At 35.6% G+C, this 23,468-nt stretch overlaps 2 protein-coding genes across 2 annotated transcripts; both read left to right on the top strand.

Annotated features, from left to right (window-relative positions):
* Positions 1–13,056: 13,056 nt before the first annotated feature.
* On the top strand, positions 13,057–14,040 carry LOC103947496. Its single transcript, XM_009358413.3, has one exon. The coding sequence runs from the start codon at positions 13,113–13,115 to the stop codon at positions 13,374–13,376; it is 264 nt and encodes an 87-aa protein (XP_009356688.2). The 5' UTR covers positions 13,057–13,112; the 3' UTR covers positions 13,377–14,040.
* Positions 14,041–16,742: 2,702 nt separating this feature from the next.
* Positions 16,743–21,577, top strand: LOC103947490 (ubiquitin receptor RAD23c). The gene is given in 13 exon segments (XM_009358401.3): positions 16,743–16,927; positions 17,423–17,455; positions 17,457–17,585; positions 18,495–18,551; positions 18,979–19,058; positions 19,171–19,218; positions 19,391–19,568; positions 19,795–19,947; positions 20,023–20,085; positions 20,236–20,283; positions 20,354–20,463; positions 20,580–20,652; positions 21,212–21,577. Coding segments are annotated over 13 exon segments (1,155 nt in total). The 5' UTR covers positions 16,743–16,861; the 3' UTR covers positions 21,329–21,577.
* The last annotated feature ends 1,891 nt before the right edge of the window (positions 21,578–23,468 follow it).

Genomic DNA, 23,468 nt, shown 5'->3' with positions numbered 1-23,468 from the left:
ATCTCAATTTTGATACTGTAAAATGTTTGTAGCTTAATTGGATCAAAACATTCTTAATGGAATAAGATAAAACCACAAACCTAATTCCTTACCCAAAAGAAGAGTGATCTTTAAACTCGAGATCCCGAGTTTGAATCTCTCCGTTCGCATCTATTATATCATAAAAATCCTCAACTTAAATCTAAAGTTGAGTTACCATGCAAACCTTAGTGAAAAGCCTTCCAAGTCCCTCATTTCATATGTTATTATTTTGTAGTAATTTTATTTTCTAACTAACGGGAGACTGCAGGTTTGACTAGAATCCTTGGTGGGCCGGTCGTACTAGAGGTATCGTTTGGTATGCAGACGCGACGGGACGAAACGGAACGGAATGGGACGGGACAGGACGGAACGGAACGGAGCGGGAGCAAAGATGCCCTCGGATGGAAACAAGGAGGAAGAAGAAGGAGACAGAGAGGTTATAATTTTGTGTTCCACGGATGTGGAACGAGTCGTTCCAGGGGGTGAGGTGGAACGAAAATTCACTCAAAACTTGTCCCGTGGATCAGCTCGTTCCACCCATTTTAGGCGCACCAAACATGGGACGGAACGCCTTGTCCCACTCTGTTCCGTCCCATCCCACGTACCAAACGGTACCAGATTGCAACCAATTAAAATAGTTTTGAGTTCAGTTTATTGTGTCAAAATAAGAGATAGACAGGACTTAATAGAATAAGTTATGAATTTACAATAAAGTGAGGTTATCTAACAGTTATAATTCTTGTATTACAAATCCTAACTAATCTCGACCAATCCAATTGTATCCCTAAAACCCCTTATCATCCAACCCATCAAATGAGACTGTCAGTTTCTCACTTTTGAATTTTGATGACTAAACTTACATATAATATTATAAAGAAATGTGAGTAATTGGGTAAGTCTTCATAATATAGTTTTATAAATGGAAGTTTTAACGAAACACTTATAGTGTTGTTCACTTTTAACGTTAATGATGTTTTTATTTTAAAAAGTCACTTCTAGTACTATTCACTTACAACACATTTTTATATTTTTTATTAAAACTCAAAATTTTCAAATTATTTTTATTAGTTTTCCTTTTATAAATTTCCCTTGTTGATCCTGAGGTTCTTGTAACTTAACTACTTAAGGGCAAAGATTCGACCACTGCTAGTGGCTTTTGACGCAATCAATAGAATAATTTTGTTTCAGTGGAATTTATGACAAAGACTGTAATGGCATGTGAACTACTTGCAATTCAATTACATAATAAAACAAAAAGCTACACCTAGGGCGGGAAGAGAAGACAAAATCTCACAATAGATTAAAAATAATGTGGTTTAAATTATTGTTGGTGAGAGTCGAACTTAAGATCTATTAGTAAAGAAAAATACTACGAGACTGTAATATTAAGTGGCATTTATAATTATTAAATTATGGTTACCTGTTCCTATTAAACTAGTTGCACTTGCATATGAGGTATCGTGTTAAAAACGCTAGGGTGACCTGTTTCTATCTATGTATCGGACAGACTAATGTTTTCGCTAGAACCAATCTACTGGGCTTTATATCAACCCAATAAATCTGGGGCCCATCAAAAGAAAATTAAATGAAAAGAACTTCGAACCAACTTTGCCAACTAGCGTTCAAATATAAGAACAACTTGGCCATCGTTCGATTTTATATAAAATATATGGATGAAGATCGTTGATGCTGCACATGTTGTAGATATTTGAACACGGTTTTAGATTCAGGAAAATTGTCGATGCATTTCTAACACATTTTTCATAAAGCAATAGTGATGGAGGCGAGAGAGAGAGAGAGAGAGAGAGTTTTTGAAAAATTAAAACTGGGAATGGAGTCTTAGGACTGAGAAAGGGGAAGACTTGTTGATATTACGAGTGTTTTGATAATAGAATGTCCCTTTTGTTTTGTCATTATCATCGTTTTCGTTGATCATTTTTTCTTTGCAAGCCTTGGAGTGGTCCTTGTTGTATGTTTTTTGTTCACTTTCATTTATTATCAATAAATTTAATGGAGAAAGTACGGTTAGGAGTTTCTAGGTGTAATGATCCTCACCCATTCGGAAGTTTCTGGGTATAATGGTCCTCGCTCATTTGAGAATTTTTGGGTGTGAATATTTTTGCCAAAAACCCTAATTGAATAGCATTTGCATAGAACCAGGCATAAATTGCGTGACCTAACAGCAGTTTATAAATAGAAATAATAATTATTTATTGTGTGGGCTAACATGAACGCAAGAACAAGACTTCGCTGTTGAAATTTCAGCAGGAAGTCCTACTTACACCCAATTTCGGGTGGACAATCAAAACTTGGACACGTGTCCATCCGGAATTGGGTGTAAGTAGGAATTCCTGTTGAAATGTTCAGCGGGGAAGTTAATTCCTTGACGCAATAGGTATTTCCGTTCTTTTGCATTTTGCCAGCTGGCCCACAATGGGCACTACCATACACCATATCCTTGAGAAATGTGACCGTCACACGAGACGGTACACTACACGTCTCTATATAAATAATGGATATGTGTGTAAAAAGGTTAAAAGCTTAAAAATTAAAATTTTTCATCACTTACATAAAAACACATAATGTATCATCCATATTCCCGTAACAATTAAAAATTTCTAGATATCCTCGGGCTATGGTAGTTCAATCCAGCACACACAACCACCAGTTTCCAAACACCGGGCGGACTATAAAACCGGCTCGCCAGTGGCATTGGCCAACTTTCCTACTCACACGTCTTTATTCAATCAAAGACCAATCCACATTGGAACACACGACACACTGATCAATCCTTTTACTCACTAATTAGTAAATTAAAAACACTTTAGGAATACTAAAAACGTTTTTGACACTCTTTAAGGCTGATATGAGGTTGCTTAAGGTTTTTATAAAAGCAGCTTCTTAAAAAAGTTGAAGCCTTAATTGTGTTTGGTAAATGCAATAAAATTGGTTGTTTGGTTTTCTGTTTTTTTTTTATTTTTTCAATTTGGGTCTAAAACGGTAGAACATTAGAAAACAGAAACAGCTTTACACATGCTTCTCAAAAAAATCTTTTTTTTTCATTGGAGACAGGTAAACAATACCCATTAATAAAATTTGCATATTGACAATCTAAAATGCTCGTTTTTATAGCTGCTTATTTTTTACAACGCAGTAAAAATAAATTTGAAAAAAAAAACACATCAAGTCCAAACTAATAATAATCACCGACATTTTCCTCGAAAATATCGATATGCTTCTACTCAAAGCGCTGCACTACAAAGCAAAAGTGCATTTTGGCGAAGTATTACTAAAGGGACCCTAAAACTTTTCCCAACAAACAAATACAATTAGGGAGTATAAATATAATTAGACACAAATGAAGGAAAGGATCTAGCCTGCCGTTCTCATTCCCCACGTCAAGTAGTCCAAAGCCAAAATATATTCTCCGACTCGCACAGTTTATTTCTAGGCAAAAAGATTAGGGCGCCAGTCAACTACAACAAAAGCTTCTTTAGACGCTACCACAAAAACAAACTTTAGTAAATTAGCAATTAGGATGTCCACAAAATCTCCACATCTAACGTAAAAGTTGGATCGTGCATCCATTGTTCTCTCAGACACCTACAAATCTTTTAAAATATTGATCCGTCCATTTGCCAGTTTGACACAGTTGCATGGTAGGTATACCTTTTCTTTTAATTTTAAAAAATATAATATTAAATTAAGGGCATTTTTATTGTTTTGATCTTTATTTATCAAAGATATTTCATGAAATTACCAAAATGATTGATTTTGGACAAACTTATGAATTATTTTGGTTAAAATGCCTAATATTAATAAAGAGGTATGTGCGTCATATACGAGTAATATGATATCATGTCGTAGTTGGACAATCATGTTGAATACGTTCTCCAATTCGTGCACGTTTTATACAAAATTAATGGAACAAGATTTTGGACCATGTAAAGCATCATGGACAAAATTAAACCATGTATTGGAAACACTTTGTTTATGTATTGTCATGTCAATGAAATGTAATGTCAGCTAAGCATATACCCACTTAAAGGACGACGATGACGACGACTCCATCAATTAGAATTATTACTAAAACTATGTAGCATGTAAGATACGGCTTCTCTTAACCTACCAAATTAATATAACCTTAAGCAATATCCCTTTGTTGGTATAGCTTAAGCCAAATCCAAAAAGCCTAAAACAAAAGCACGATTAGGAAGTGATCTAAATAAGCAATATCCCTTTGTTGGTATAGCTTAAGCCAAATCCAAAAAGCCTAAAACAAAAGCACGATTAGGAAGTGATCTAAATAATTAAGCAATGAGATAATTAGAATATTACGTGCACACACCCTACAAGTACAGCTAAACTTGCGGATTTAGGTACCTGACAACGACAATGCCTTAAGCAGTGCAAGTCTTAACTTTGTTGTGCCCGTCCATCAGCATGTCACGTGGGTAGGGACCTTATGCCCAAGGCATGCTTATCTTACACGAGCTAATTTCTATCTTTTCTTTGTAGAGAGTGGTTCGTGTTTGCATTATATTATCGATTAAATGGGTTGGGCGATCTGCTTTTTTAGGTTTCCCATTTATTTTCCTAGTGGGATTCTGAGAGCTTGATGCAGACCTCAACCAATATTTCTAATTTTCTACACGTTTTCACGAACCAAGAGTAGGTGGGGTAGTGAGGAGGGGGGAGATAGGGGGAGGAAGATTTTTCCCCCTCTTACTTTATCTCCCTTTCCATCTCCTCTTTTTTTTTTTTTTTTTTTTTTTTTTGGTGACGTTTATGAGGGTTGTTGAACAAAGTGATGAGAACGACGATGCAAATTAAGAATTTTTTTTCGACTTTCCGACAGCTTTGAAAACTTGGAGATGGCTGCTAAGTTTTGCTACAATGTCAAAATTGACATGAGAAGTCAACCGTGACTAGCATGTAAAGGGGGGTAAATGGTGGTGTGGACATGAGAGAAAAGACTCTTGAATCAAAGTTGTTTAATATATACACACACGTATATATGAGAAACAACCTGAGTCTAAATTGTCGTAAATATTAGTTTAGTCAATTGGTCAAAGTAATGTGTTTACCCTTACACTCAAATTCTTATTACGATGCACTTTTTATTTCTAGGATTACCTTGTAATGCACTTCAAAGATTGAAACCATACATATTTTAGCTACTCATTCGTGATTCATAATTGAAAAATAACATCCATATGCATAACAGTTCAATAATCTAAAAACTGTGATGAAAAAGAGGTCCGTTACGTAAAGTTAAAACGAAATACGGATAACAAAACCCCGAACATTTAGTAGTTTAATGGATTCTGGTATGTATAACCCTTTGAAATAAATAATAAAATAAATTAGTTGTCGATCATTGAGTCTCACATAAAAAAGAACAAAATTTAGCTGCTTAAAAACAAGCAGGAGGTCCTTCTCTCATCCAACAACAACTTGACAGGTGTAAAAAAAAATTGAAAAATTAAAACTTGAACCAACAACTTGTACACTTGTCAAGTTGTTATTGGGTGAAAGAAAAAACTTCTGCTTATTTTTAAGCAGCTAAGCTTTGTTCCATAAAAAATAACTCATAAAATGTCCTTGTTTTTTCTTAAATAAGGACATTCTTGTTGTGAAAAACCTAGTTTAGAATTATTACATGTCATCTATTCAATGAAGTTCGAATTGCCAAAAGGAGAAGGAAAACTAAGTTTTATGCAAAGCACAATGGTAGGGCCTAATTGCATCGAGAAAAAAAGGTCGTAATAAAAGTAGTTGTAACATAATTTTTGGGTGTTGGCTTGGTGAACAGAAAGAACATGTTAGGTAGGGACCTCAGGCAATCGTTTCTTCTAGGACTAGCAAGTAGGAAGCTTAGATTAAGTTTCTTAGCAAAAGAAAAGAAGAAGAGAAATGCTAAAGAAATTTTTTTAAATTGAAATGTTTTATGAACTTTGTGCTAGAGGTGGTATATTAACTTATTGAGTGGTTAATGCGTACTCGTTAAGACTCGTTTAATTTGATATTATCATAATATAGAGATGAGATTGGTAGTGGTGATGATGGTAAGTAGGTCTAAATGGGAAACCATTAACAACCCAATAGGTTGATTTGCCGCCTCTATTCTTTGCCACCTCATATTTTGTTTACAATCTTTTATTGTGTTGGCACATGAACAAGCGTTAAACTGTGAGGTGACAAAGAATTCATGAATAATCTCACTTAGGAGAGTTCTGTTAGCATTTCTCTAGGAAGAAAATTAGGAAGATTAGAGTCAAGCAAACTAAACTATTAATATGGAAATAAAGTTGGAAAGATAAGTAGGAATTTGTACCTTGCCCACTTCTCAGAAAATAATAAAATAAAATAAAATAAAGAAAGAAAAAGGAGATTATGCTGATATGAATTGCTTTCAAGGAATTTTCGTGATTCATAAATTCTGTAGAGGGGAAGAACATTATAGACGTAAGGAATGGGCCACCACGTTACATTTTTGTGTTAGATAGGATTCCAAATTTCTTGAAAGCCAAAGTAATTAATCATGCAGAAAATGTGACTAACACCCTGATAGCATTATGCAGGTTGGAAAAAGCAAGAAACCCACAAAGATTGTCCCCCCAATTAAACGAACAACAATTCTGTGCACGAGAAATTAACACGCTAGTTAACTGACATACTTCCATGTAATTCACATTTGTGCATGAAATTTACATGTATTAGCGAGTGTGTTGATTTTATGTGTCTAAATAACTGCCTCCCGATAAAAACTTATGTATAGATAGTTATTATTTATTTATTATTATTATTATTATTATTATTATTATTATTTATTTAATTAGAGATATGTTAGGATTACATGTAGATGAGGTTTTGAAAAAAAAAAAAAACAAAATTTGGTTGTGTGAAATTACATTTCTGCCTCATATTTCTTATTCATGTTCTATTTTAATTAGAAGGTTAAACTGATGATTTCATATGATTTTGGTTGACAATGAGTGCTTTATTAATTAGTAGAGATTAGTAGAGACAATTGCAAAAAAGTAATTTTATACCTTATGTGGATAACATATTGTTTTTTTTCTTCTTCTTCTCTTCCGCTAGATCACTCTGCACATTTTTTGATTGAATTTTATGGTTTAGGTGTGGGGGGAATTAAAGTTTAGGAGGAAAATTTGCCAACCATAAAAATTCATAGAGTAATAGGCTGAAATTAGAATTAAGGAAAAAAATTTAACTCATTATAAACGTTTAGGAAGTAAACGACTAAAATTAAAGTGCAATATAGAAGTTAACAAGTTCTTACAAGTTTCAAAGAAAGGAGAGAAACTGACAATACCTCTTCTGGTATAGCTTGGTTTTAGGCAGCCACTTGTTCCTTGTAAATCTCTAAATCTAGCGTATTGGTTTTTGCAAAACTACCAAAGCATACAGTGTTTAAAAACGACAGGCCAGCAAACAGCATCGTTTTGTTCTTTTGCTTTTATCATCCTGTATTCCCAAATACTAATGGGCAGAATATAGCGGTTTAAGAACGGATTTAATGGGCCAACGCAAGCAGTATGGTCGGTCAGCCGAATCTGATGTCGTTTGCGAAAGCAAAGTACTCCAATACATGAAAAAAATGTTATAGGTATCAAAAACGCTATGTATTTGTTATATTATTTCACGTGTCATAATAAGAATAAATGACAGCGTAGATATTATAATATGAACAAAAACAATAACGCAGTGTGATTTTGTTATAGATACACGAAAAAATTATTCTAAATACACACGCCGGCCTTTCCATTTTCTTTCTACTATTGCCTATTGGTCTATATTGACTTATTGTTAGCTGTTTAAAAGCATTTTTAAAGAATATATCGAAATATCCAAATCAACATTACAATAATAATAAAAATAAAATATAAACAGTAACAATACTTTTTAATCGAAAATTCAAATCTGATGTGGCATGACATTGATTCGCAGCCTTCACTCTTGCTGCCAAAGTTGACGGCAGCTTCAAAAAAAATTTAACTGATTATTAAATGCATTTGATTAATTTTATTATTGTTTTTTAAACATTAATTATAATAGTTTTAAGTAATAAAATAATAGTTTAATTTGACAAATCAAGTGAAAAGTAAAATTTTAAAAAATATCACAACGTCACATATTAAATCTAAATTTTATATTTGAAATTTGACATCTTTTTTTAAGATGCTCTAATCTCTCACATTTTGTTGTTTACTTAGTTTTTATACATATAAGTTGTTACTTGTTGCGCAATGCATGGGACGATGCCTCAATATTTTTATCATGCATGACATAATTAGACAGGCGGCAGGCCATGTATTTTGATGATTGATCACTGTCTTTACACGTGTAGTTATTTAAGATAATGTTGAACAACTATTTTTCAAAAAACCAATTGAATATTCTTCAACTAATTTGATTAAAATAATTTTAATATTACATTAGACTTGTGCAAATGGAATTTTATAAGAAAGAAGATGCTGGAAGCCCCGAAAACATTCAAACAAAGAGAAAGGAGGAAAAGTAGGCTCTCCAATGTTGCAAGCCACGACTAAAATTGATCATTAAGATTAATTAATTTGAACAAATAAAATAATTGAGTTAATTGTATTGACCCAGTTTTAATAAAATACATAAAGAAAGTAAGGGAGATGACAAGATCTGATACTGCGAGGGCGTGCTGCCACCTGACGAGAAGGTATCAACCAAAGACCAGTTTCTCTGCCCTTCAACTTCTTATACACTTTCATCCATTCTTATTTTGTCCGGTTATGGTTAAATTACATCAACATTTTATATTGATTTTTTATAGAGATAATAAGGCAAAAAGCAATAGTAATATACAATGTTGACGTGACTTAACTATGACCGCACAAATAGGAGATGATGTAAATGTATGGGAAGTGGGAGGGCAGAGAAGCCAAGTCCTCAACCAAAAGCCGTGGCATGGCCACAAACCGCAAAGCCATCTCCACACCCTTCACATGTTTCTCTTCGTGGATTGAAAGCATTGTTCCAAAAATTTCCGCTTGATGCCACCGGTTAGACGAGTGTTTGAATCCACCAAGATTGCGGCTCTATTCAAACAAGAAATATATGATTTTTTATTTCATTTTATCTTTATAATAAATTATTAAACACTTGTTAAATACCTAAATAAATATTTATAATAATTTCTCTTGTTTTAACTCAAAAACATCGGTGTAATTAAAAGTGTAACCATTTATCATGACCGGCGTAGAACTGGGGGAAACAAACTTGGGCTTGCGCACTAGGAATTGCCGTATCTTATGAGTCCTCGTCAGCACGATCCACACACGCACCCAACTCCAAACGGCAAAACTTGTCATCCCGTGAATCGTGAAAAACACGTGAAAAACGCGACCTAAATAAACGGAGTTTGGGGTCAGATTAGACCTTCTGGCCCCGCATCATGTGATTGCTTTGAAAACCCACCATCGCAACACGCGGGTCCCCGTTTGCCCGACGCTTCACTCCTTCTCCATCTCCCCATCTTCTACTATTGTTGACAAAAGATCATTAAATAAAATAATGGAAATTAGGGCCACGTGGAAACGTGGAGGCAGATGTCACAGCAGCAAGTTGACAAACAAAAAAACAAAGAAACAGTAATGTATTAATGGAGCGGCTGTCATACGTACGTACGTTTAGACTCGGACGTGTCACGCAGCCACCTTCACACTGCATTCACTATCGTTTTTTGAGTAATGCTACGAAGATTAAATTTATAAATAAAATTTCAAATTAAATTATTTGTCACAAATAATTATGAACACATTTATTAACGCTTATAATACAATTTTCAACTTACATGTTATTTAGTTTGTAAAATTTAATCTACAAATTTAATCTTCTCAACGTTACCCTTGTTTTTATTATGCAAATTGAAAATTTTCCATGTGTCCGATGTTGAAGGCCACTTCATGTGTAATCGAATAAGTAAAGATACAGAAAATTATACATTTTCCTTCTAATATGAGAAGTGGAGTATCGCTTAAATACCGGCAAAACTCTTTTAAAATGGAGTTGGAATGCTGTTTCAGCCTTGACTTGCGTTGTATATGCCAAATGTAACTGAATTTATCTATTTATATTTATGCCAAATGTAACTGAATTTATCTATTTATATTTATGCCAAATGTAACTCAATTTATCTATTTATATTCGTATGCTGGTCTTATTAACTTATGGTGCCATGTAATAGTAGTCAATACGCAACTCATAGTATTCGTCTTGTAAACAAGAAGTATACTTTATCAAAGTAATACTTGTTGAATAGTGTTGGTATAATTAACGTTATAATTAGGTATTAGCATAGGAGTACACACAAAGTGTGTAAGAAATTTTTTTTTTTTTTTTTGTTTTTGAAATAGAATGAGAGAGGAAGAGAGTGATAGAGAATGTGGGGGTGATAAGTTTTGTTTTTTTTTTAAATTAGATATATGTTAGGATTATATGTAGGTGAGGTTTTGAAAAAAACAAAATTTGGTTGTGTGAAATTACATTTCTGCCACATATTTCTTATTCATGTTTTGCTTTAATTAGAGGGTTAAATTGATAATTTCATAGGATTTTGGTTGACAATGAGTATTTTATTAATTAATAGAGATATATAAGCTTTAATATCGTGCAATTGTTGAGTCGTGTTTGAAATTGCTACCATTAATGTGACAGTGTTAGAAATATGTAACAAACGATAACATAATATCACGTGGAAACTATAAGGGGCCCAAGGCAAGAAGCATGAGATCGAGAAAGAGATTAATGTGGATTTTCTTTTCTTCTTTTTTTTCCCTCCCCTCCTTTCACAGTTATTATTATTATTTCCCTCTTCTTTTTCTCTTTACAAAAATGAAATCGTGATCGTTCAAACCAGATAGTAAAAAGGAGGAAGGAAAAAAAGAACAAAGAAAATCCTTGTCTGAACTCCGACAGACGATTTGAAAGAGTAGGGAAAGGAAAATATGGATGAGGTTGTCCTCCCACCCGGCGGCTACTTTTTGAATTTTCATACCAAACAACCCGAAGGATGAAGAATGTCTTCGTTGACGCGGTTGTTTGATTCCAGAAATTGCAACTTGGGACTTTGTCCTTAGATGTCCCTAATAGGCCAATTGAATCATGCTACATTAAATAATGAGTGGTGTTAATTATTCGGTACATATGTTGACTCTTCCGTCGAGAAGATGGATTCTACGGAAATAAATTTTCAAATATTGAATTTTATATGAAACAATATTTTTTTCCCCCCGCATGATCCATATGACCATTAGGATCAGTGGATTCTCAAATCTTTCCGGACGCCTTAAGATATGTTGACTTTGTTGTTTTTCTTAGTGCGGGACATAACTTGGTCACATTCATTGTTTATTATGAATTCGGATCTGCTCTAGATCTTAGGTTCGGAGCTTGAGAACCTGGAAATTTAAGAATTTGGTTTGTGTAAAAGAGAAATCAGACCATTTGATTTGTGTCAAGTGAACCAGCGAATAGAGTTAATAAGAACAGTTGAATTCAATTTGAGTTGTCCAGATTGCTTGATCCTTAAACTCCGAAAGTGAGTTCCGGAGTGAATTATAATCCGTTTATTATCTTAATTTTTTCATAAATGAATTACAATTGTTGAATTATAGAAAAATTTGGTAAAACTTGATCCATGCGGAAAGGAATTACGTGCGATTTTGGTGGCTGAATCAAGAATTTTACATGTTAAGCATTCGATTTGAACTTTTTATAATTAAAAAAATACAAATGTAAAGTGCGTATAAAGAGAATTTTAAAATACGAATAATAATTTTTGATAAAAAAGGCAATATGGTAGTGTTCCTTGGTGTACTACTACTGTACTACACCACGGCACTTCCGCTAATTCATTTGGTTTTGGTGCCCATCAACATCATCACCCACGCAATCAACCACCCAATAAAGCTCTTACTGGAATTCCCAATCAATTACCTACAACTTTCTCCTCCACACCACCCCGTTCCCTTTTTCCATAAAGTCAAGTCTCTTCCCACCCGCCGGCCCGGGTCAATTCCAAATCTAAATCCACCTTAATCTAACCCCCAATCCAATCCCATCGATTCCATTCTAAAACGCCCAACCCACTTTTCCCAAAGCACCCTCGCACTTGCCCATATTTTCGTTCTCTTTCAGGGAATTTTAACAAAACACTTATATTACTGTTCACTTTTAACGAAAATGACATTTTTACTCTAAAAAGTCACTTCTGATACTTTTCACTTACAACGCATTTTTGTCTTTTTTATTAAAACTCAAAATTTTCAAATTATTTTCATTAGTTTTCCTTTCTCTTTCACTCACCTATTGTCAAACAAACCAAAACAACTCGTATGACACTATTGTTATATTGGTCTTACACTACTGTTATAACGTTTTGTCCTTACACTACTGTTATAACATTTCTTACACTACGGTTATGACGTTTTGTCCTTGCACAGTTTACACTACTGTTATAACATTAGCATAGAACAATAAAATAAGAGCGTTGTTATACACACATCCATTTTTACTTTTCTTCTTATTTTTTAAATTTTTTATCGTTAGATTAAATTGTTTAAAAATTACAAAAATTAATGAATAGCACTATCTTAAAACAAACGCACCGGAACCAATAAAACCACAATCCTATGCTGAGCGGAGCCAAACAGACGGAAAATATGAACCTAATGACGCCGGGATTGACCAGTACAGGTAGGACCCATAACTGACCGGACTCCAACCCGGAATTCAATCGAGTTAATAGAAAACAAATCTGGAAACAGGGGAACCACCATATAAAAAAGCAAATAAATAAAAAAGGGAGGAAAATGTGAAAAAGAAAGGCAAGGCGTCCGTGATGGACTAGGTATTCCATCCCACGCGCCCTGCGTCACATCACCAGACACACTCTCCCTATCTCTCTCTACTTTCTCTCTCTACATTGTCCCCCTATATAATCCTTCTCTCCTCGCTTTGCCACCACCACCACATCCCCACGCTTCATCTGAAAAACTCTCCTCTCTCTTGCGATTGGTATTATTTCACACATGGAGGACTACACCTCAAATAACAAGAAGCGGGTCCGAGACAACTCGGACGACTCGGCCGAGGTGAAGCGGCTCAGGGAAGACCTTCTGGGTTTTCTCGACGACTCGGACGCCGATCCCACGATTCAGGACCTCGACTCCGTCATGAAGAGCTTCGAGGAAGAGATAGCTGCCGCAACAAATTCTTGTCAGTCGTCGCCGCGTCCGGCATCGGATACGGAGCAAGCATCGGAGACCGATCCAGGCTCCGGTGCCGGTGGTTGACCTGACGTCAGAGTCCGGCGAGTCAAATCCCGACCTTGGATACCTGCTAGAAGCTTCGGACGACGAGCTGGGCTTGCCTCCGTCGGAGAACTTCAGCGACGAGGCGGCGAAGGGCGGAGAAAACGAGTTGGTGCGAGTTTCGTCCGACTTGTCCGGTGCCGACGATCTTTGGCGGTTCGACGATCCCGTTCCGAGTTACGACTCGTTGTTTTTAGGAAGTCAAGATAAAATAAACTTTCACGATAGCGGATCTGAATACGATGCGTTTGACGGGCTGTTCGGAAACAACGACGTGTATTTTGACTCGGCTGATTACGGCGAGTTTTCGTGGCGTTTCGAAACACTGCCGGCGCAGTAGCTCGAAACGAAACGGTGCCGCTTGGTCGGAATATAACGCCGGACCGATCTGTAAATTTTTTTTTGTTGGTTTTAAATTTTTTTAAAAGGGAATCGTGAAAAGAAATATGTAGGACAGTTACAGTGGGAGTTTAGGCTGATATGGAAGATGACAGAGTCACAAAGAAATTCGTTGGCGCCAAAAGAAAAAAATGAAAATGGAAATGGTTGGGAATATGTTCTTGTTAAAGGATTAAGCAAAATTAATTTGGTTAATTTTAATTAAATCAAGATTATTGGGAATATATGTGAAATTACCATTATCTCATTCAGATGCTTCACCAATTCCTAGATTTATCTCGACCAAATTTGATCTTTTACGTAACTGGAAATGTGGACATGAGTTTTTAATTTTTACAACTAAAATTTTTGTCGTTAAATACTAATACTTAAAGTAATAGTTTAATTATTAATATTTATATCATTTGATTTGTAAAATTTGATTCAGAAATTTGATCTAGCATTATTTGTTTTTAAATTTTACGTAAGACAACAATACAAGGGGTTCAAACTTGAGACCTGGTGAGGGGTTCAAACCTCAAACCTGGTTAACACGTTTAACTTTTTTATTATTCCTAAATCATCCGCATGATAATTTGTTTGGGATGTTACAATTATTTATTTTGAACTATTTAGTATATGGTTTAACTATATTTATTTTAATTATAAGTGAGAAATTTTAAATTCTAATTTTGTAAATGATAAGTTCGAAACAATTGAATTATTATATAAAAATAATAATATAAACCTTGTTGTGGCTTATATTTAACTAAGGGGTACGACATGGAGAGAAAGAGAGTGGATAATGAACTTAAGGAATTGTGTGTTAATTCCTCAGTCATTGTGTCTTTATTTATAGTAATAAAGAGAAAATAAACTTGCTCTTCAAGTAATACAAAATCTATTAGGAAGAGTCTTTTAGGACCTATTTGGTACTCTACTTGTTTGATAGGACTATTTTAAAAAATTGAACTCAAGACTAACTCAAAAATATTGTTTATTCTCTAAAAACATAAAAAGTGAGTTTTTAGAGTTTTTAAACTTAAACTCACTCATTTATTTTCTCCCTCATCCCCTCTCACTCCAAATCTCTCTCTCTCTCTCTCTCTCTATTTTCTTCTTTCTCTCCTTTTTTTTTTTTTTGTTTAACCTTTTTCGTCTCTCTTCCAATCCGTTCTTTTCGTTCTCTCGCTCATCTTCTTCTCTATCTCATCCGATCCTCTCTCTTCTTTCTTTTTCCTTTAATCATCTCTTACTTTATTTCCTCCTCTCCTCTTTCTCCCTCTCCTACGATCCCCTCTTTTTAAATCTCTTTGTCTAATTTAAGTCATAACATTTAAAATTGCAAACCAATCAAGTTTTTGAATCTTACAGAAAATTGTTTTCAAGAAATGATAAAAAATTTCAAATAGAATACCAAACAGGCCCTTAGATTCTAAAGGATTCCTAATCTATTTTTACTTAAGATTTACACAATCACAATGTGTAGTAGAACATATGCCACAACAAACCTCACTTTGAATAGATTTGGAGGATAATAAATTGTTTATATGTTTAATTTGTTGATGTTTATCGATGAAACGATGGGATTTCTAAGGCGGCCTTGTATGGAGGATTCAATGGGATGATGTAGCATGATTCCAGCAGTGGGCTCAACTTCATTTTTGGTCAATTAAGTGGCCCAACTTAAACAGGCCCAAATACATTATACAATGTCATGAAAGTTGGTGCATGAATTGTATTGAATTTTTCCTATACACGTGGCATATTCCGAATCGATATTTTCTAAAGGTTAACTATTATTATGATAAAAAAAAGTACTAAAAATTGTATACTATCCATTAAAACTCCAACAATCGACAGTTTAAATAACAATTAAAAGTTTTCTGTTGAATCGATATTTGATATGAGTGATTAATTAATCTTTCTGCCAAAAAATACTTAAAAAAAAAAGTTTGAGTAATCTTTAATTTACTTATATTTTTTTTTTTGGCAAATAAAACATTTACATTGTGTTTTAAGAAAAAGAATAACTACTTTTTAGAGTAAAAATATCATTTTTCGTTAAAGTGAAAAATACCAATAGTGTTTCGTTAAAATTTTCTATTATAAATCGTTTAATTTTGATGTTGCGGTTCTCTCACTAATGTTAAAATATGTTCCAAATATGAATTTTTATTTTCATTAAACAATATTATAACAATTATTAGAGTGAATCTCACATGAGAGAGAGGAGGGACCTTACAAGAGTGTATAAGTTAGAGTTACTCTCAATATTGCCTATTAGTCTTATGGTGAAACCTCAATTTTTTTTCCAGTATTAAAGCAGGTTGTCCTACGTGCTCGTGTTAGGTTTGAAAAATTCATCATACGTGAGGAAACTTGTTGAGACTCATTATATTTGGCCATACATGGCAATGACTGCACTAGAATCACGGCTACACATGCGACACGCTCTCCTCCTATCCCGCTCATCCTTTTTTTTCTTAATTTTTTTTCTTTACATGACATGATTTTATCAGCTATCGTAAATTTTAAGTAATATAAAATCGCCGCAATAAATAGAACCAATCATGAGAAAAAGGTGCATAGTCAACTCAAGGTAAACACAATAGTGGACTCGTCGTGAGGCCTTTTAACACTTGCTATTAACATCTAGCAATGCTAAAACATGTGATTACCAGATTTATTCAAGGAGAAACGCGATTAAGGCGCTAGTTTGCAAATGACAAAAATACCCTGCGAGGATCAAACGGTGATATCAGACACAAAAATCTAGCTGCCCATATTCACCAGTCACCCAAAATAGGCAACGCGCCTCTATATAATTTCTAAATCTACGCGCCCATCGCCACCTTCTCACCTGAAATCCAACGTACATTAAACTGCACGCGTTTCACAGTCTGCCTTTAGTGCGTATGCATTAGCACCAGTGTCCGCCGTATATAAACCAGAAAATTTGGGATTTTTGTCGACTATTTTCTGCTCCTACTTCACTTTACTTGCGCATTCGGCTTCTTTCTCTGAAACCCATTACGGATCACAGCCACCGAGGCTGTACGGGCGGCGGCGATTCTGTCGAGAAGAAGATGAAGATCTTCGTCAAGACTCTCAAGGGAACGCACTTCGACCTCGAAGTGAAGCCCGAGGACACGGTTAGCCTCAATCCTTCTGATTAAATTTTGTTTCTCAATTTTTAATTTCGTGTTAATTTCATAATTTGCATGAAATAATGCGCAATTGTGATCGTAATCGGAGTGCTTTCTAGATTTTTTGTTTCGAATATCCATTTGTTTCGTTAATTGGTAAGGGATTAGCGTGTAAGCATTAAGAGATTATTTTTCTGATTAAGAGATTAATTGGACTTAGGTTTTTGATTAGTTTATCGTGGAATTGGAATCTGTGAATTTACGTTTCCATTATTAATTTAATCTTTGTTTTTTGTTTACCAATTTCTTATCGTTGTTTTTCTTGAAATTTATGAATTTTGCGGTATGGGAGATTTTGGATTAGCATTGAGATTTCTAGTTGTAGGAAATGTAGTTTGTTGGTGTTGTAAATTATAATTTTACTTTGCTTTCTGCTACGCGGTAATCGCTGACTACTTGATCGAAGATACGATAATCATGACTAACTGATATTCTCTCTAGGTTGCTGATGTGAAGAAACATATAGAAGCCTTGTAAGGGTTCAGATGTTTACCCTGCTTCACAACAGATGCTAATTCATCAAGGAAAAGTGCTTAAAGATGACACAACGTTGGACGGAAATAAAGTTGCGGAAAATAGCTTTGTTGTGATAATGTTGACTAAGGTAATGGTTTCATTTTCTATTCAGTAATTTAAGAGTAATGCTCGGGAGACTAAATTGGGAGATTAAATTTGCAAACTAAATGATGTGTCACCAATAGGAATAAGCACGTTTATCAACGTTTAAGTAATCAACAAATCATCAACTTTCATGTCCTTTTTGTTTTCAAAACTGTCTCCAAATTTAGTCTCCCTAGCATTACCCGTAATTTAAAGTGCTACATTTCCTTCAAATAAAATTTTCCTGAAACGTGTAGGCAGCATGCGGGTTTGCGACAGTGTGAACTATATATAATGTGTACTTTTGGATTGTGTCATAACAAGTTTTAGCTTCAGGAAATAGGAATCAAACCAAGCATATGGGTGTTACAAATAGGAATTCAAACTGGCCAGTTGAGACCGTATTCACTTGAATTATTCTGTTAGTAGTGACAGTGAGCTTGGAAAGTAAAAATAAATAACGCAATGACAGTACGTATCCTTGTAGTATAGCTGATGTCTTGGTAAAGAAGCATTCATGGAGAGGTATTATGTTTTATGGCACTAATTAGTTTTGAAATTTCTGTTTTGAGATGATGTCGTATTCTTGTCTTTTGATTGCCGTGTTTCTTTCACGTATAATTTATGCGCAACTCTAGTAATAATTTAATGTAAAATTTGGTTCCTTGAAGTTGGTGATGTCATCGGAATTCCCTGGTTCTTATGCTAACTACTTGTCTAGTTGAAATTCCTTCTCCCACCAGCTCAGACCTTAGTCTCTATAATGTTGCTTGATCTTTTTTTCTTTGTCTGTTTAGAATGTGACAAGCTTCTGACCAAAAAAAAAAAAAAAGCCAAAATGTTGAACGGACACAAGTTGTTATTATGCTCAACGTTTAATGGTTGTTGACTTTATATTACTTAAAAATGCTAGAGTAAGAGCCCAACTGGCGGTGAAGGTTCAGGTGCATCAACAGCGGCTACAACTGAGGTAAGAGTTTCATCCTCTTGTCATTGTTTACCTTGGTTCAGTAACCCAGAGTCCCAGACTGGCTGAGAATGGTGCGGCAACATATAATTGTTTCCGAATGCTCGCAGGCTAAATTTTTAAATTCTGATGCTTAAATTTGTTTCTTGAGATAGGAATCTCCTGCTAGTGTGACAAAATTTATAAGGATTTTCTTTAGAAGATGTTATAGTGGCTGACAAATTAGGGTACTTTTCGTGTTGAGTGCTTACATGCAATTGTTGTAATGTTTATAGATAAGACATGGTTAACTTGGATGCTGGTATTTGATATTAAAAAGTTGAAAGCCTCAAATTTTATGTGTGAAACTATGCTCTTTTGTAAATTTTCTCTCCCTCGTTCTACTCTTCGGGAGAAGATATACCTGATGCTTGTTTTAAAATCTGTGCAGGCACCACAGCCAAGTGCACATACTGGTGCTCCAACTGCGACATTAACGGCAACTCCGGCCCCTGCAGCAGCCTCAGCACTGTGAGTCAGAGATCTTTCATGCCGTTATTTTTTATAAGTTTTAGGTGTAGCAACAGCATGTTGTTCATCTTTCTTTATACATGTTCTGTTTGTTATCATCTTAATTTCTCAGGCCTGCATCTGTTACCACACCTGCTCCTGTCGCTTCGCCTACCACGAAGTGAGTATTATTATTCCTTCTGGTGATGCTTTCTGTTCGAAATTTGGAGCCTCATGTGTTTCATATTCATGTATTTAGTTTTACCTCTGTTTGCTTCTCCCCCACCCCTTCCTCATTGGCTTTGCATATTCTTTTCTTGTCTAAAAGTAATTCAGTGTAATTGTTGAAGCAGTTCACAAGCTGATTCTTATGGCCAAGCAGCATCTGATCTGGTAGCTGGAACTAACTTGGAGGGAACAATTCAGCAAATTCTAGATATGGGTGGAGGGACGTGGGACAGGGATACTGTTGTACGTGCTCTCCGTGCTGCATTCAACAACCCAGCAAGAGCTATTGACTATCTTTATTCTGTAAGTGAAGATGTTGTAATGACAAATTTACAAGTTGATCTACCTCTTTTAGTTATATACCTTCCAAATTATGTCCTAAGCTTTCAACAAGGGTAAGAAGGTTGAGTAGTATTATTGATAAAAAACGTTGATAGTAGTGATTTTCAGAACCAAAGAACAGCAGCTATCCCTGCTCTTGGATTATTGATGTCTTTTCCTTTTGATGTCAATTTCGTATTTCTTGAAGGGTATCCCTGAGCAACCTGAAGCTCCACCTGCAGTCCCTATTCCTGTGAGTGAGCAAGTCGCAAACCCTCCAGCACAACCTCCACAGTCAGCACAACCAGCATCCGCTCCTCCAAGCAGACCTAATGCCGATCCTTTAAACCTGTTTCCGCAGGTACTTATTATGCAGAACTCTTAACAAATTATGGTAGGGAATCTTCTTTAGGTAACTTGAATTTTGTTGAAGCAGGGCCTTCCAAACATGGGTGCTGGTGGTGCAGGCAATCTTGATTTTCTTCGTGACAACCAACAGGTCATTTCTCTCTCTCTATATCTATATGTTGCTTGAGTGTGTGTGCACATCTGTGCACGCAGCTATGCTTAAACATTGTGGTTTCCTTTCTAAAATTTTTTTATTAAAAAACCTGTTTTATAACTTCGTACTTGGTGTTTTTTGTTTCAGTTCCAAGCCTTGCGATCTATGGTGCAGGCTAATCCACAAATATTGCAGGTTCTTTCCCACCCAAATGTGATGTATTTACCATCTTCTTTTGGCACTCATTATATTATTCTGGTCACAGCCTATGCTTCAAGAGTTGGGGAAACAAAACCCTAATCTAGTGAGGCTAATTGGCGCGCATCAGGCTGACTTCCTTCGCCTGATTAACGAACCTGCTGAAGGTGGAGAAGGGTAAGGAGCTTATCTTACCTTCTATGTAGTATTTTAGTCTTTAGAGGCGTCTTGTTTGTTACATGTCTGTTAACATTTACGCACGTTTGTGGTGCACATTGTTCAATTTGTTTCAGGAATGTACTGGGGGATGCAGCAGTGCCACAGGCAATAACTATCACTCGTGAGGAGCGTGAAGCTATAGAACGTGTAAGTTCTTTCTTTTCTTTGTTACTCTGTTAATTAAATAGATGCAGTGCATAGGAATGTAGCTATAATTATGTTGAATAACAAGTTGGAACGTGTTTCAATAGAACATATCTAAGATGAAAACAGAACATACAGCCTTGTAGTCACCTCTATTTGAACAAACTTAACTGAAATTCGTCAATTGTAAAGTGTGTTGCTGATTTTCATTTAAGCAAATACACGTTCCGAGGAAAGTAGGGATCTTACAGAACTTGATGAATGTCCAATCGTTAACCTCAAGGGTTTGAAAGTGTTTCAGTCTTGTTCTATCTTCCTAGAAACATGTGGCGCTTTGTTGGAAACATTTCTACATTCATTACCTGATCGGCTTGATGGTTTCAAAAGTTTTAATTTTCTTCTTGTGGCTACTGTATCCACTCTTTTGAATGATGTTAGGAACTCATGATTTCTCCGGTTTTAAGAGTTGTCATATTCGTTTAACAATTTATGATTTGTTTCCTACTCTTCTTTGAGAAGAAGACAATTTTCGTTCTCATTGACAATTACTTTTCTCGCCCAGCTTGAAGCAATGGGGTTCGCTCGAGCAATTGTATTGCAGGTGTTCTTTGCCTGCAACAAGAACGAAGAATTGGCCGCCAACTACCTCTTAGACCACATGCATGAATTTGAGGACTAAAATCTATGGAAGATCACCGGTCCGGTCCAACCCGTCATCTGAAAAATGAAAAAGATTTGAAGAACCCCTCATCTGGCCTCCATTTCTAGATCTATTGCTTTTTTTTCCCCTTCACATTTAACCCTTCGTAGTTTGGAGTTTGGATCATGTGGGTTGTCTGTCTGTAATGCACAAGAATATAACTTCTTCGCAAATCTGCTCTCTTCGTTTCTTCTTTTTTCCCATCTATGCAAGACAAGAAATTTTTTAGTAGGATAGTCTGATCATGTGATTGGTTAGGCACTCTCACAAGCAGTGGCGGATACATGAAATATTATGGGGAGGGTCAGTAAGAATAAAGCGCCCAGAGCACAAATGTTTTTGGACGTAATAGCATGCAAATGGCATTTCATCGAGCCTTGATAGGCCTGAGTCATTTGTCAAGTCTTATTGCTCACTTGTCGACAAATGCCAACAGCTTTCGAGTGAGCACGTTGACAGATGTCAAACATATATTGAGTGAGCTTTTTGACACATGCTCATAGCAATTCGTCGAGCAGTTGGAGGGTAGATTTTAAGGGCAATGAGCATCTCAAATTTTCAATTGGTAACACCCATCTCTTCCATAAAGAACTTCTGAGCTTGGGGGGGGGGGGGGGGCGTGGTATTTCCCAAGGTGGATTCGTCCTTGCTCACAAAGAGTGGGATCCGGTATTTTGAATTGTAGTTTTGTGGGATCAAACGTTGTCAGAGTGGCTTGACTAGTCACATGGTAAGGCGTTTTTACTTTTAATTTTATTTTTTTACCGTTCAACGTATTTCTCCCCGTAAAAATGGTTGCTAAATAGCCGATTAAAAATGGACCGTGACATGGCATCTATGGCGTTGATCCTGAAAGAAAAACAAGATAAATTTCGGTCGAGGTCCGTCTTGGTCCAATATCGTCACAAAACATCTGGAAGGCCACACATTCTATGGCACACAAATAATGGATGAAGGACAAGTAATTTACGGTCGCCGTCGCAGTATTCAGTGTGAACGCATGGTTTTGAATCTTATTTGCAGTGCGCCGTCGCAATATCTTCCAAATTAGCCATAATGAATACAAAGATAAGCGAAGACCACAAAGCCACACAAAAACAATAAAAAAATAGTAGTAATAATAATCGACGAGAAAATGTGATGGTCGGCAGTGCCTAGATAGCCTTTACCTTCACAAGGATTTACCATACAGTCGAAGAAAACCGAGAATAAAATTTACACACACAGTGAGAGCAAATAATGGAGTTTATATTTTTGTGAGAGGTGTTTTAGGAATGATGCGAAGGACCGTCACTCAAGTTCTGCTCCTTCTCAATGTAAAAAAGTCGGTAGGTTTTACTCCTCTTGCGAAGGAGATAAACTTTGGTAGGAGTTTGAACTAATCGTGAAATCAACTAGTTAGATCAAAATTCAAAATCTCGTGTTTTTGTATAATTAAGCGCTTTACAGATGAACATCCTTTTTCAAATTTTGCTACTTGTAGATATATAAGATTTTTCAGGCGCATTCCCAGTCAATCCTGCTTAGCATGCGAGTTAATTATATACACATTATATATGATCTTTCTAAGACTAGGAGTTGCCTACTTGGCTACTTTCTCTCTAAAAAGATGTTTGACCTACTTCTTTTTGTTCTTCGATCTGTCAATGAAGCAAACACAGAAAACGCGCGGGGGGAGGTGGTATGTCGTTTGTTCTTCCATTTTTTTATGTTTGGTTCGTCGTTTAAGTAGCAGCTGTACAGCAAATAATAGAAAGAGGTGGAGTGCTCTTTTTGTATTTTGGTAATACGTGTCTGGAATCAAATCCAATCTTGCATATTCGAAGTCGATATCAAGGTGCTGAATATTCAACGATGACTCACTGTATTGTATAATATAATGCATCCCACCGTAAATCGGAAAGGAAGGGCATGACTTATATATTGGGTTTGAATTATCATGAACGATGACAACTTAATCATGTAATTGGGAGAAAGTTGAGGGTTCGTAAAACTAATTGCCAACATGAAAAGTAGTCTAACTACTTATAAGCCTTGCAAGGGATGACGTGAAGCAGTGTTGTTGTTTGGCTGGGGCAATGCTCTGATATCATTGGAAAAGTTGAGGTTACAGTATAAT

This window comes from the organism of the source record quoted next, unplaced genomic scaffold (assembly GCF_019419815.1).
Source record: "Pyrus x bretschneideri cultivar Hongxiangsu unplaced genomic scaffold, Pyrus_bretschneideri_v1 Contig22, whole genome shotgun sequence".
Lineage (NCBI taxonomy): Eukaryota > Viridiplantae > Streptophyta > Magnoliopsida > Rosales > Rosaceae > Pyrus > Pyrus x bretschneideri.
Note: the sequence above shows the minus strand (reverse complement) of the source record. Positions and strands in the feature narration are given on the sequence as shown.

What these genes read in the sequence shown, in the direction of transcription:
- LOC103947496 (XM_009358413.3), top strand. Translation starts at nt 13,113, where the DNA reads ATGGAGGACTACACCTCAAATAACAAGAAGCGGGTCCGAGACAACTCG.